This window comes from Gouania willdenowi, chromosome 8, assembly GCF_900634775.1.
Source record: "Gouania willdenowi chromosome 8, fGouWil2.1, whole genome shotgun sequence".
NCBI classification, from domain to species: Eukaryota; Metazoa; Chordata; class Actinopteri; order Blenniiformes; family Gobiesocidae; genus Gouania; species Gouania willdenowi.
Genome location: NC_041051.1, coordinates 34,147,736 through 34,161,294, shown reverse-complemented (window position 1 = coordinate 34,161,294; position 13,559 = coordinate 34,147,736). Strand labels below are relative to the sequence as shown.

The following is a 13,559-nucleotide window of genomic DNA, read 5'->3' as shown; positions in this document are numbered from 1 at the left end:
CTGACGGAAGTGAGGCTGCCATAGTGAACCATAGGCCCCTCCCACCATCACCACCAACACTCACTCACACACTACATTCATACGAGACAATGTGGGTGAAGTGCCTTGCCCAAGGAAACAATGACAGATACCACAGCACTGACTGTCCCCCACTGTCTCCATCATCTACTGACCAGGACCAGACCTGCTGATCTTCACAGATCTAACCAGATCAGCCAATCACAGGCTGGGATGGTCACATGTGGTGCATCAGCTAAACTGGTGATCAGTTTACCTGGTGACACGTCACAGCAGAGACATTGTGTGTGTGTGTGTGTGTGTGTGTTCCTTCAGTGTACACACACACACTGAATGTGTTGAAGTTTGTAACTTTCCGTTTCATGTGCCTTTGAGAAATTGGGCAACATTTAATCTGTAATGTGGGAAAGTTGGTGGTTTGGAGACGTGATGATGTCATGGATCAACATCTGGTCATTGATCATTGATTAGCTCTAACAGGTTATTGTGAGACCAGGCTTTAATCAGACATTTACAAAGAAATGTTTGTGTTGAACGTGTGAATGTTGGTTTAGAAGTAAAGGGGTGTGGACTAATGTTTGGATGATTAATCCTGGATGTCATCATCCTGTGTGTTTGTGAAACTGCTGAGGATTAATGGAAACCAGTCCATTAAAATAAACCTCACATCTTCCAGGATTAAAGGATCAGAAATACTTTATTGATCCCAGGGGGAAATCACTTTGTTACAGATGCTATAGAAATATCTCAGATGAAAACAAGAAACACTAAAACATAGAAAAGAAACAGAAAACCTACGTAATTAAATAAAGACTGTTAATTAAATCCAGTCTGTAAGGGATTAAATTATTTAATCTTCCTCTGATTAGAAAATGTTAAGATTGTTGTACATACATCCATAGACTGACGACTCCCCAAAAAGTCTCTAGATTTGTTGCTAAAACCAGTTTTAAACTGGGTTTTAACACTGAATTCACTAGAAACACACACACACACACACACACACCTTCCTGTGTTTTCCTGGATTTCATCAGTGTGTGTGTGTGTGTGTGTGTGTGTGTGTGTGTGTGTGTGTGTGTGTGTGTGTGTGTGTGTGTGTGTGTGTGTGTGTGTGTGTGTGTGTGTGTGTGTGTGTGTGTGTGTGTGTGTGTGCGTCACAGGAAGCTCCTCATCAGTTCATAAAGTTCATGATGAAACATTTGTGAATAAAATGTGGAGTTACTTCCTGTTTCTTTGATGAGGAGGAAATGTTCCTCTCAGGACTTCATGAACAATGTGTTTCTAACTCTTCCAAACATTTATTCTCATTTCTGCTCATGTTTCAGTTTAGATTATAGTTTTATTTTGTCGATAAATTAAACTAAATTATATTTGTTTTCCTTTCAGTTTGTTAATTGGAGGAATTTCCAATGTTTGTGTTACTGTTGAACTCATCATTTCACTTCATTTCCGTTGCGTCACCACGTGGGGCGCTGACGTCACAGCCTGCTGACTGGCTCCTCTGGTTTCCTGAAGGCAAAACTGCTTCGTTTGCATAAATACTTCATTTAAATAAATATATTAAAAGTTCTGAAAAGCTTCCTCAGTCTCAGTCATTAATGTTTTTTAAATACATTTGTTTAAAAATTAAAACATTTTGTCAATATTTAAATACATGAATAAAAGAACCGTTTCCTGAGTCGGTGAATCTATATTAACTTTGATAAATAATCATTAAAGGAAATATGACACTAAAAAAAATCTGTCGGAGCACGTGACGCTCAGCTGGGCAGGTAGACAGGTAACGCCCACCCCGCATATGACGTATCATTGGGTTTACCGGGATGACGTCACACTGTGAGGAAAACCCCCCTCCGCGCGCTTAAAGAGCGCAAAGCACCGCAAATGGACGCACGAGCACACACTAACGGACACACGCAGCCACCGACATGGACTCACGCACAGGTATGCACCGGTCCGTGAACGCACCACAGGACACTCACCTGCCATTAATAAGAGCCGCTCTTATTTTGTAGGACTAAATCCAACAATAACTAATACTTTTTTTTTTTTTTTTTTACTGCACTAATGAAAATAAAAGAAAATAAATAACCAACACATTGGGTTTCAAAATAAAAGATGCGTCTTTATTTAAAAACTAAAAATATGTTTATTTATAAAGAAATCAAACTATTATTATTATTTTGCTTGTTTGTATTTGTACTGGTTTGATAGTGAAAAATTAATTTTACATTAAAAATAGAACAAAATAATCACATTAATGTGAGAGGAAATTAATGTTTGCAGATTGTTTTTATTTCAGAAACTCAAAAATGTTCCTTTAAAGAGAAAAGTTTTCTAAAAACAATAAGTAATAAATTATTGATTAATAGTTAATTGATAAGTTTGTCCTGATCAGAACAACATATACAAGAAACTCTTTGAAAGTAAGAGCAGGTTCCAGATGTTCCTCTGTTGGTTTCTGTTGGTTCCTGATAGTTCCTGTGTCCCTCTCTCCTCAGGTCTCCTCCTCCTTTTCCTTCTACGTGTCGTTGGTTCCGCTCCGTTAGAATCAGACGATCTGTCGGTGCTCAGAGAAACCGCACAGCGAGCTCAGACTCTGGTGGAGAAAATCCTCTCTGACGTTCCTCAAGTTCATCGCTCGGTCGTCACCGCTGAGGTAAGAAGTTCCTGGAACTGTTTTAGTTCTTCACCAGAACCTCAGGGTTTAGTTTAATGAAGCAAAGTATGGAATGTTGCAGTAATGATGAAGATGATGATGATGATGATGATGATGATGATGATGATGATGATGGTGATGATGATGATGATGATGATGATGGTGATGATGGTGTTTCAGGGCCTGAGCCTGGACCCCCCCTCCCTCAGCTCTCTACAGACCATGGTTGCGTCCTTAGGCATCCCCCCTCCCCCCGTCCTCAAACCACTGTCAGAGCACTTCTCATTGGTCAGTGTCACTCTCTTTCTGTTTACATGAATCTAAAGCAGGGATTCTCAACGTTGGGGTCAGGACCCCATTTGGGGTCATGAGACACTGGGAGGGGGTCGCCTGATATTTTCAAGATACTAAGAATATTTTTTGAACAAGTTGATACCATTTTTGCTTATTTTTACCATTTTTCTGCAACTACACTAAACTCACTGTGTGTGTGTGCATGTGTGTGTGTGTGTGTGTGTGTGTGTGTGTGTGTGTGTGTGTGTGTGTGTGGCCCCTACAGGAGGAGAGTGTGTCCCGTATGCTGTCTGGGGTCCATGTTCTAGAGCAGCTGCTGCTGGTTCTCTCAGAGCAAGTGTTTGGACTCACGGAGCTTCAGGCCGACCTCAGAGACCTGCTCACACACCTGACCAAGGTAGTCCCGCCCACTGCTGGTCAGAGAACATGCAAACCCCTTATCCTGCATGTTCTTCCAACATTTTAAAAATTCACAACAAATCAACCAAATGTGCAACAGATTTAAAACTTAAAACACTGAAGAAATGTTTCTGTATTTAAACCTTTTATAAATGATGAAGTCCATCACTGTGTTTTTATCAAAAACTGTAAAATTTATGATGTTTGGAAGAAAATATCAGAATTTTATCTCAGAAACTAAATTTCTCTCTCATTCTAACAATTAGAGTCGATGCAAAAAAGTCATTTTTAAACCTCAGTTTTTCACTGATGGAGCCAATAAATCATTATTAAAAACTAATCACCAACATATCCATGATGTCTTCATGTAATCTGTAATCTGTAAAATGACGTTCACTGATTATAACGACACGACTTTGTGATGTTTTTTATCCACTGATGAATTTCATCGTAGTCACAATCAATCAGTCACAGGATAACACAACGTGTGGTCAGAGAACGCCGTTCACTCAGCATGCACACACACACAAAGGAGGCTGGCCCAGGGAGCGGGGCTATAACCCTAACCACACCCCCTAACACATTTCATTTCCTGTCCCTGACGACAGATGACGACGGCGACTCAGATCAAAGGATTCGAACAAACATCCATGTCACATTTATCATCTCGTCTTCACGGAGATTACGAGGTTCAGGTCGCCGCCCACGTGACGCTCACGCAACTCCGCTTCTTCTGCAGAGACCTGATCCGCAGCCTGCGGGCCGTGGCCACCTACAAGCCGTCCTCAGTGAGTCACAGAAGCTGCTGAACATACATGTCTCCACCAATCACAGAATCCCATTTTTCCCTTGATGTTCCATGGACCAATAGCATCGCTGCAACGGAAAACCAACATGGGAAAGCTTTATTTTGAAATCTGGTTGTTACTATAATCAGGGGTCTTTTTATTTGAACTTAGATTTTATCCTGAATGCATTATCATCTTTAATTATTATTTATTATTATTTGAATTTAAAAAAAAAAAAAATCATTACAAAACATGGACTTTTATTTTGAAATTAAGCCTCAAATGTAAAAAAGGGCTTTTATTGTGAAATGAAGGCTGAAGAAGAATCAAACATTAAAAACAAAGAACGGTTTAATAATGTCTGAGAAACCTTTACACACTCATGGAGAACATGCAAACTGCATGCATATTTATTTATTTTCACAGGAAATATATTTTTGATTATTGTTACATGTTTTTAAAAAAAACAATATTTTATGCATTTATTTCATCTTTCCTGAGGAAAGAGAAATGTGTTTATTCTGTTTTTTATTTGAAGCAAACTTTACTTCGTATTTATGGATTAAATTTATATTTATATGATATGTGATCATAACGTATTGAAATAGTTCCTCATTTTAAACTCTCAGTAATCCACACTACGACTGACTGTATTTTTGACTCCAAAGTATAGGTTTTTCACACGCAAAGGTGCAGCTTTTATTGTGAAAGAGATGCTGTTAGTAAGGATTCCTTTTTTGATGTATTATTTATTGAGCGTTTGTTATTTATTGGTTATTTATTTGTGTTTTTTGTGTGACTTTTTAATGTTGTGAATAAAAGTTTCAAAATAAAATACTGGTTTTGATGAAACCTTGATAACCCTGTGACTTTAATCCAAAACATTCACTTTCATTACCTTCATCATCAAAACAATTATAGATATAGATCTATAGATTTTTACCACTATAAATCTATAGATCTATAGTGGTAGAAAGTGTTTTATATTTTGGTAAACACAGCGTAAATAATGGTTTATCATTTGTTTGTTTTGGTCACAGAGGAAACAACAACGCAAACCAATGAGAGCAAAGAGTTTATCTACCCACAGGAAGTTCACTGGTTACCATGACAACAACGTTAATAATAAAGAGAAACACTTGCTTGGATTTCTTTAAACTGAAGAGCAGCGACGTTTGTGAGTCGAGCCATCAGACAAACAAACATGTAAAACTGAAAAGGAATCGATGAGTTTGCGATTGATCAGACTTTATTCAGACTTCCTGTCTCTCTTTCTTCTTCTTTGGTAAAGCGTTAATCACAGCCTAGTCTGATAACAACCACTATTAGGGACACTAACTAGCCAGGTAACCAGTACACCCAATACATTATTAGCAAAAGCTTAAAAAAACAAGGTTTTAAAGTCCAAACCAAAGAGATGCGTTCAGGGACCTCGCTCGTGGTGCGTTTAGGTCCGTCTGCGTCTCATTTTCTCCAGTTTGCTCTGAGCTTTTCGTTCTTTTTCTGCGGCGCTCTGAATGTCTTTGATGCGACGCTTCAAAACGCTTCGATCGGCCGAGTTGTGCACGCCGAGCGCCTGCAGGGGTCAAAGGTCAACAGGAGAATAAAACACAAATCACTTTATTAGCATCTGAGCTCCACTGTCTCAGCAACATACGTTTCACTGAGCGTTACTGGTGCTGTTTATCAGCCTGAAGTCACAAATAACCAGTATAAACCACTTTAAACTAGTATAACCAGTATAACCAGTAAAAAACACTTTAAACTAGTATAACCAGTATAACCAGTATAAACCACTTTACAATAGTTTAAACTAGTATAACCAGTATAAACCACTTTACACTAGTATAACCAGTATAACCAGTATAAACCACTTTAAACTAGTGTAACCAGTATAAACCACTTTAAACTAGTATAACCAGTATAAACCACTTTAAACTAGTATAACCAGTATAAACCACTTTAAACTAGTATAACCAGTATAAACCACTTTACACTAGTATAACCAGTATAACCAGTAAAAACACTTTAAACTAGTGTAACCAGTATAAACCACTTTAAACTAGTATAACCAGTATAAACCACTTTAAACTAGTATAACCAGTATAAACCACTTTAAACTAGTATAACCAGTATAACCAGTATAAACCACTTTACACTAGTATAACCAGTATAAACCACTTTAAACTAGTATAACCAGTATAAACCACTTTAAACTAGTATAACCAGTATAACCAGTATAAACCACTTTAAACTAGTATAACCAGTATAAACCACTTTAAACTAGTATAACCAGTATAAACCACTTTAAACTAGTATAACCAGTATAACCAGTATAAACCACTTTACAATAGTTTAAACTAGTATAACCAGTATAAACCACTTTACACTAGTATAACCAGTATAACCAGTAAAAAACACTTTAAACTAGTGTAACCAGTATAAACCACTTTAAACTAGTATAACCAGTATAAACCACTTTAAACTAGTATAACCAGTATAACCAGTATAAACCACTTTACACTAGTATAACCAGTATAACCAGTATAAACCACTTTAAACTAGTATAACCAGTATAAACCACTTTACACTAGTATAACCAGTATAACCAGTAAAAAACACTTTAAACTAGTATAACCAGTATAAACCACTTTAAACTAGTATAACCAGTATAAACCACTTTAAACTAGTAAAACCAGTATAACCAGTATAAACCACTTTACACTAGTATAACCAGTATAACCAGTATAAACCACTTTAAACTAGTATAACCAGTAAAAAACACTTTAAACTAGTATAACCAGTATAAACCACTTTACACTAGTATAACCAGTATAACCAGTATAAACCACTTTAAACTAGTATAACCAGTAAAAAACACTTTAAACTAGTATAACCAGTATAACCAGTATAAACCACTTTACAATAGTTTAAACTAGTATAACCAGTATAACCAGTATAAACCACTTTACACCAGTATAACCAGTATAACCAGTATAAACCACTTTACGCTAGTATAACCAGTATAACCAGTATAAACCACTTTAAACTAGTAAAACCAGTATAACCAGTATAAACCACTTTACACCAGTATAACCAGTATAACCAGTATAAACCACTTTACAATAGTTTAAACTAGTATAACCAGTATAACCAGTATAAACCACTTTACACCAGTATAACCAGTATAACCAGTATAAACCACTTTACAATAGTTTAAACTAGTATAACCAGTATAACCAGTATAACCAGTAAAAAACACTTTAAACTAGTAAAACCAGTATAACCAGTATAAACCACTTTACACTAGTGTAACCAGTGTAACCAGTATAACCAGTATAACCAGTATAACCAGTATAACCAGTATAAACCACTTTACAATAGTTTAAACTAGTATAACCAGTAGAACCAGTATAACCAGTATAACCAGTAAAAACCACTTTACAATAGTTTAAACTAGTATAACCAGTATAACCAGTATAAACCACTTTACACCAGTATAACCAGTATAACCAGTATAAACCACTTTACGCTAGTATAACCAGTATAACCAGTATAAACCACTTTAAACTAGTAAAACCAGTATAACCAGTATAAACCACTTTACACCAGTATAACCAGTATAACCAGTATAAACCACTTTACAATAGTTTAAACTAGTATAACCAGTATAACCAGTATAAACCACTTTACACCAGTATAACCAGTATAACCAGTATAAACCACTTTACAATAGTTTAAACTAGTATAACCAGTATAACCAGTATAACCAGTATAACCAGTAAAAAACACTTTAAACTAGTAAAACCAGTATAACCAGTATAAACCACTTTACACTAGTGTAACCAGTGTAACCAGTATAACCAGTATAACCAGTATAACCAGTATAACCAGTATAAACCACTTTGCACTAGTATAACCAGTATAACCAGTGTAACCAGTATAACCAGTATAAACCACTTTACACTAGTAAAACCAGTATAACCAGTATAACCAGTATAACCAGTATAACCAGTATAACCAGTATAACCATTATAACAATTATAACCAGTATACATGTTTTATTACAGAGTGATGAAAACGCGTGTGTGGGTGGAGCCATGCTGGGCTGCTGGATTAGCCAACGAGGTGCATGATACTCAAAAGGGGAGGAGTCAATAACACAGACAAACCTTCAGTTTGGTCCCGTCCAACGTGAGTAGTTTGGGTCCATCTACGTCTGTGAAGTCTTGGACATATTTCTCCATTCTCAGTCCCTTCAGCCACTGGCAGACCTGCTGATTGGACCAGGAACACACCAGAGAGGACATCTCCTCACAGGGCTGAGAACCAGCAGAACCAGGAGAACCAGGAGAAACAGGGGAACCAAGGGAACCAGGGTAACCAGGAGAACCAGGAGAAATTAGATAGAACATGAACAGAGATCAGTCTCGGTGAGGGCCTGCTTGGACTGTGTTGGCGATGTGCTGGAGAAGGTGTGAGATGTTTGTTGTGAGTAGGTCTAAGAGATGCTGGAGGAGATGTTTGAGGATTGTTACAGTTGATGATAAAGATGTTCCCTAAGGCAGGAGATGATCTGGGATGTTTTGTGCATTCCGTATGTTCTGAGATGTTCTCTGATGTGAAAGGTTGATAATCTTTGAGGTCTTACCTCGTCTGAGGACTGAGACAGAGTGTGGTAGGGATGAGATGATCTAGAGGTGGAGCTGTTCCCTGGAGGAGGAGGACACTCCTCACTGATCACTGAGTCCTGCAAAAGGAACCAGAACAGAAGCTCATTCTAAAGGTCAGAGGAACCCTCAGAAACACCAGGGTCTGTACCTGTGAGTCGGATCTGACAGACTTCAGCGTCAGTCTGGGAGAAGTGGGCGGAATCTCTGGGGACCCTCGACCTTCAGAAAACCAGGAGAAGGACACAAAAGACCCCGAGGAACGAGAAGGACTCTCAGACGTATCTCTGAGGACAGGAGTATGAGAACCATCAGAACCATCAGGACTAACAGGACCATCAAGACCATGAGGATCATCAAAACCATCAAGACCATCAGGACAATCAAGACCATCAGAACCATCAGGACAATCAAGACCATCAGGACATTCAGGACCATCAGGCCCATCGAGACCATCAGAACTAACAAGACTATCAAGACCATCAGAACCATCAGAACCATCAGAACCATCAGAACTATCAGGACCATCAAGACCATCAAGACCATCAGGACAATCAAGACTATCAGAACCATCAGGACCATCAAGGCCATCAGAACCATCAAGACCATCAGAACCATCAAGACCATCAGAACCATCAAGACCATCAGGACAATCAAGACCATCTGGACCATCAGGGCCATCAGGGCCATCAAGACCATTGGGACCATCAGAACCATCAAGACCATCAGAACCATCAAGACCATCAGGACAATCAATACCATCAGAACCATGAGGATCATCAAAACCATCAAGACCATCAGGACAATCAAGACCATCTGGACCATCAGGGCCATCAAGACCATCGGGACCATCAGAACCATCAAGACCATCAGAACCATCAAGACCATCAGGACAATCAAGACCATCAGAACCATCAAGACCATCAGGACAATCAAGACCATCAGAACCATCAGGACAATCAAGACCATCAGGACATTCAGGACCATCAGGACCATCAGGACCATCAGGCCCATCGAGACCATCAGAACTATCAAGACCATCAGGACAATCAAGACCATCAGAACCATCAAGACCATCAGGACAATCAAGACCATCAGAACCATCAAGACCATCAGGACAATCAAGACCATCAGAACCATCAGGACCATCAAGACCATCAGGACAATCAAGACCATCAGAACCATCAGGACCATCGAGACCATCAGGACCATCAGGACCATCGAGACTATCAAGACCAGAGGAAAACAAACCTGCTGCCTGTAGAGAAGCGGTTGGACTTGTCTTTCCTCACTCTGATGTAGGAGCGTCTCAGCGTTACCCTGAAAAACAGAGTATATATATAATCAGACTATAATCATATTATAATCATATTATAATCAGATTATAATCATATTATAATCATATTATAATCAGATTTAACCAAAACCAGAGACTAAATTAAACTCAAACTAAAGTTAAATCAGGATTATTTAATTCTAACCCGAGGTCCAGGAAACGTCTCTTTGTCTTTTTGTCAAACACAGCAGTCGGATCATCAGGACCAGAATCTGGACTGGTTTCAGAGACCAACACTGTAACACACACACACACACACACACACACACACACACACACACACGCACACAATCATTAAAGAGGACAACGTCCATAATTGTGTGTGTGTGTGTGTGTGTGTGTGTGTACCTTGGCTGTCTGTCCTGAGGTGAACGATGGCGCCCTCCTCTGACTGGCCGCTCTTGGAGCTACTCACAGCGATCAGAGCTTCCTGTGACGTTGCATTGGTCAGCTGGTGGTACCGCCCTCGAGGGGGCGTGGCTAATGACTTATTGCCGTTCTCTGGAGAGCGACGCCCCTGAAAAAGATGACAGGTGATGATTGGTCCATCTGCTCATGCCATGTCCTGATTGGTCTCACCAAAGACGTGTCAAAGGAGAAGGCGGGGCTTCGAGCAGGCAGCAGCAGTTCAGGGGAGGGGGAGGAGCCTCTGATGGTCAAGTGATAAGGTGATTGGATGGATAGTGAGGGTGTGTCCTAACGGAATAACACATGTTGTTGCTATTGGATTAAAGTTATTCACCTCTGTTGCATTTGCTCTTTATTTATTACCTTGCTCTCCGGGCGGTCCTCGCCCTCCGTTGAACTCATGCTGTCTCTGTACCGGGACTTGGATGGGCGGGGCCTCCTGGATTTGACAGAGAGCTGGGCGCGGCCTTTCTGAATGCTGTTGTCCAGGAGCTCTGTCTCTGGGACGGCCTCGTTCAGGTCTATCACACCAACAACCAATCAGACTGTCTGAGTCATCGGTTTCTGACCAATCTCAGGTGTTAATGAAAAACACAGAGGAAACGTTTGTTCATGTTTAGATAGAGATAAAATAGATGTATGTGTGTGTGTGTGTATGAAGAATGTTATATTTACACTGAACAAAAAAATAAAAGCAACACTTTTGTTTTTGCTCTTATTTTTCATGAGTGTGTGACATTGTGCTGTGATTAAAGTCAATATTTTTAGAGTGGCCTTTTATTGTGGCCACCCTGAGGCACACCTGTGCAATAATGCTGTCTAATCAGTGTTGATACGCTACACCTGTGAGGTGGGAGGGATTATCTCTGCTCATTAACACACATTTATCATTAATATCTGATAGAAATATGTCTTTAGTGATTATAGACAATGTTTTAGATCTTTGAGTTCAGTGTTGCGTTCATATTTTTGTTCAGTGTACGGTATACTGTATCTATAGTATTATATACAGTGGGTACAGAGACAGAATTGTAGCTAGGCACAGATCTGAACAAGGTTACAAAATAATTTCTGCAGCACTCAAGGTTCCTCAGAGCACAGTGGCCTCCATAATCCTTAAATAGAAGAAGTTTGGGACCACCAGAACTCTTCCTAGACCTGGTCGTCCAGACAAACTGAGCAATCGTGGGAGAAGAGCCTTGGTGAGAGAGGTAAAGAAGAACCCAAAGATCACTGTGGCTGAGCTCCAGAGATGCAGTATGGAGATACGAGAAAGTTCCAAAGAAGTCAACTATCACTGCAGCCCTCCACCAGTCAGGGCTTTATGGTAGAGTGGCCCAACGGAAGCTTCTCCTCAAAGCAAGACATATGAAAGCCTGCATAGAGTTTGTCAAAAAACACATGAAAGACTCCCAGATTATGAGAAATAAGATTCTCTGATCAGACCAAGGTTGAACTTTTTGGTGTTAATTCTAAGCGGTATGTGTGGAGAAAACCAGTCACTGCTCATCACCTGCCCAATACAATCCCAACAGTGAAACATGGTGGTGGTAGCATCATGCTATGGGGTGTTTTTCAGCTGCAGGGACAGGACGACTGGTTGCAATTGAAGGAAAGATGAATGTGACCAAGTACAGAGATATCCTAGAAGAAAAGCTCTTCCAGAGTTCTCAGGACCTCAGACTGGGCTGAAGGTTCACCTTCCAACAAGACAATGACCCTAAGCACACAGCTACAAGAACAAAGGAGTGGCTTCAGAACAACTCTGTGACCATTGTTGACTGGTCCAACCAGAGCCCTGACCTAAACCCTACTGATCATCTCTGGAGAGACCTGAAAATGTCTGTCCACCTACGTTCACCATCCAACCTGACAGAACTGGAGAAGATCTACAAGGAGGATTGTCAGATGATCCCCAAATCCTGGTGTGAAAAACTTCATCATTCCCAAGAAGACTCATGTCTGTACGAGCTCAGAAGATGTTTCTACTCAATACTGAGCAAAGGGTCTGAATATTTATGACCATGTGATATTTGACTTTTTCTTTTTGGATGCTGAGTGTACATTAATGAGAAATAAAATAAACTTTTTTGATTTTAACAAATGGCTGCAATGAAACAGAGTGAAAATTTAAAGGGGTCTGAATACTTTCTGTACCCACTGTATGTCATATATCTATAGAATGTGGTGTTATATATGTTACATAATTATGTTAAATGTTATATATTTGTTATATATGTTATATATCTACAGAGTGAGGTGTTATGTATGTCATAAATCTATGTTATATATGTTATATATCTATGTTTAATACACACTGAGAGCGTTGCAGTATTTAAAGTGTTTTAAAGACTCACCGAACACGTTGTCCATGTCAAACAGATCAGCAGACATCATTCACTCAGCAATATCTGAGCAATGAGAGGGTTAATGCTTTTAATGCTGAGTCATCGTCTGTTGATTCTGTCAGTACACACACACAGACACACACAGACACACACAGACACACACAGTGACTCAGATGTTTTTAATACAGAGGTAAACACTCACCCTGTGTGTCTCCTGTACATCTCTTCTTCTCTTTAGCTTTAGTCGCCGTCAGCCTCTTGTCCTTCACAGAGCGACTCAGCAGAAATCTGCAGCTCCATCAGAGAGAGCAGAGGCTGCTGGGAGGACAAGGAGGAGGAGGAGAGCCTGGTGATTGGACGATGGAGCGAGAGGAAGTCATCAGATCTGACATCGACACTGACACACACAACACATTCAGCACCACAGACAGTTACAGACATCTATAGACAACTACAGATAGATATAATGGATCATTGCTATGGAAACAGAACAATTACTGTCAACGCATCTGATTGGACGTTATTCTGTGACTACATCAACAAAAAATAGAAGTCTGACAGCAGTGAGGTGTGCTGTGATATCAGGTTGATCTATTATTCATACATCTATAGCAAAGAACAGGAACAGATCTAATGTTA

General features: G+C 39.5%; 2 protein-coding genes across 4 annotated transcripts; one reads left to right on the top strand and one right to left on the bottom strand.

The window, feature by feature from the left end:
- Positions 1-1,914: 1,914 nt before the first annotated feature.
- csf3b (colony stimulating factor 3 (granulocyte) b) lies at positions 1,915-8,326 on the top strand. Its single transcript, XM_028455393.1, has 6 exons — positions 1,915-1,962; positions 2,520-2,677; positions 2,858-2,965; positions 3,237-3,368; positions 3,979-4,158; positions 8,229-8,326. Exons 1-6 carry the CDS (start codon positions 1,947-1,949, stop codon positions 8,292-8,294), a joined length of 660 nt encoding a protein of 219 aa, XP_028311194.1. The 5' UTR covers positions 1,915-1,946; the 3' UTR covers positions 8,295-8,326.
- samd14 (sterile alpha motif domain containing 14) lies at positions 5,431-13,352 on the bottom strand. Of its 3 annotated transcripts, none has more exons than XM_028455391.1 (11): positions 13,123-13,352; positions 12,930-12,983; positions 10,907-11,093; positions 10,744-10,813; positions 10,513-10,681; positions 10,310-10,400; positions 10,080-10,148; positions 8,980-9,115; positions 8,810-8,908; positions 8,331-8,480; positions 5,431-5,734 (listed from the first exon to the last, which is right to left on the bottom strand). In XM_028455391.1, exons 2-11 carry the CDS (start codon positions 12,967-12,969, stop codon positions 5,606-5,608), a joined length of 1,140 nt encoding a protein of 379 aa, XP_028311192.1. In that variant the 5' UTR covers positions 12,970-12,983; positions 13,123-13,352; the 3' UTR covers positions 5,431-5,605. The 3 variants fall into 3 exon arrangements, with proteins under 3 accessions (XP_028311192.1, XP_028311193.1, XP_028311190.1); XM_028455389.1 differs by having other exon boundaries at positions 5,441-5,734; positions 10,744-10,860; positions 10,936-11,093; positions 13,123-13,349; XM_028455392.1 differs by lacking the exon at positions 10,744-10,813 and having other exon boundaries at positions 5,433-5,734; positions 10,936-11,093.
- Between the last annotated feature and the right edge of the window lie 207 nt (positions 13,353-13,559).

Coding starts and splice junctions, on each gene's coding strand:
- csf3b (XM_028455393.1), top strand. Junction 3,369..3,978: donor TGCTCACACACCTGACCAAG/GTAGTCCCGCCC, acceptor CCCTGACGACAG/ATGACGACGGCGACTCAGAT. Junction 4,159..8,228: donor CCACCTACAAGCCGTCCTCA/GTGAGTCACAGA, acceptor GTTTTATTACAG/AGTGATGAAAACGCGTGTGT.
- samd14 (XM_028455389.1), bottom strand. CDS start 12,969: ATGATGTCTGCTGATCTGTTTGACATGGACAACGTGTTCG. Junction 10,861..10,935: donor AGGACCGCCCGGAGAGCAAG/GTAATAAATAAA, acceptor TTATTCCGTTAG/GACACACCCTCACTATCCAT. Junction 10,401..10,512: donor CCTCAGGACAGACAGCCAAG/GTACACACACAC, acceptor TGTGTGTTACAG/TGTTGGTCTCTGAAACCAGT.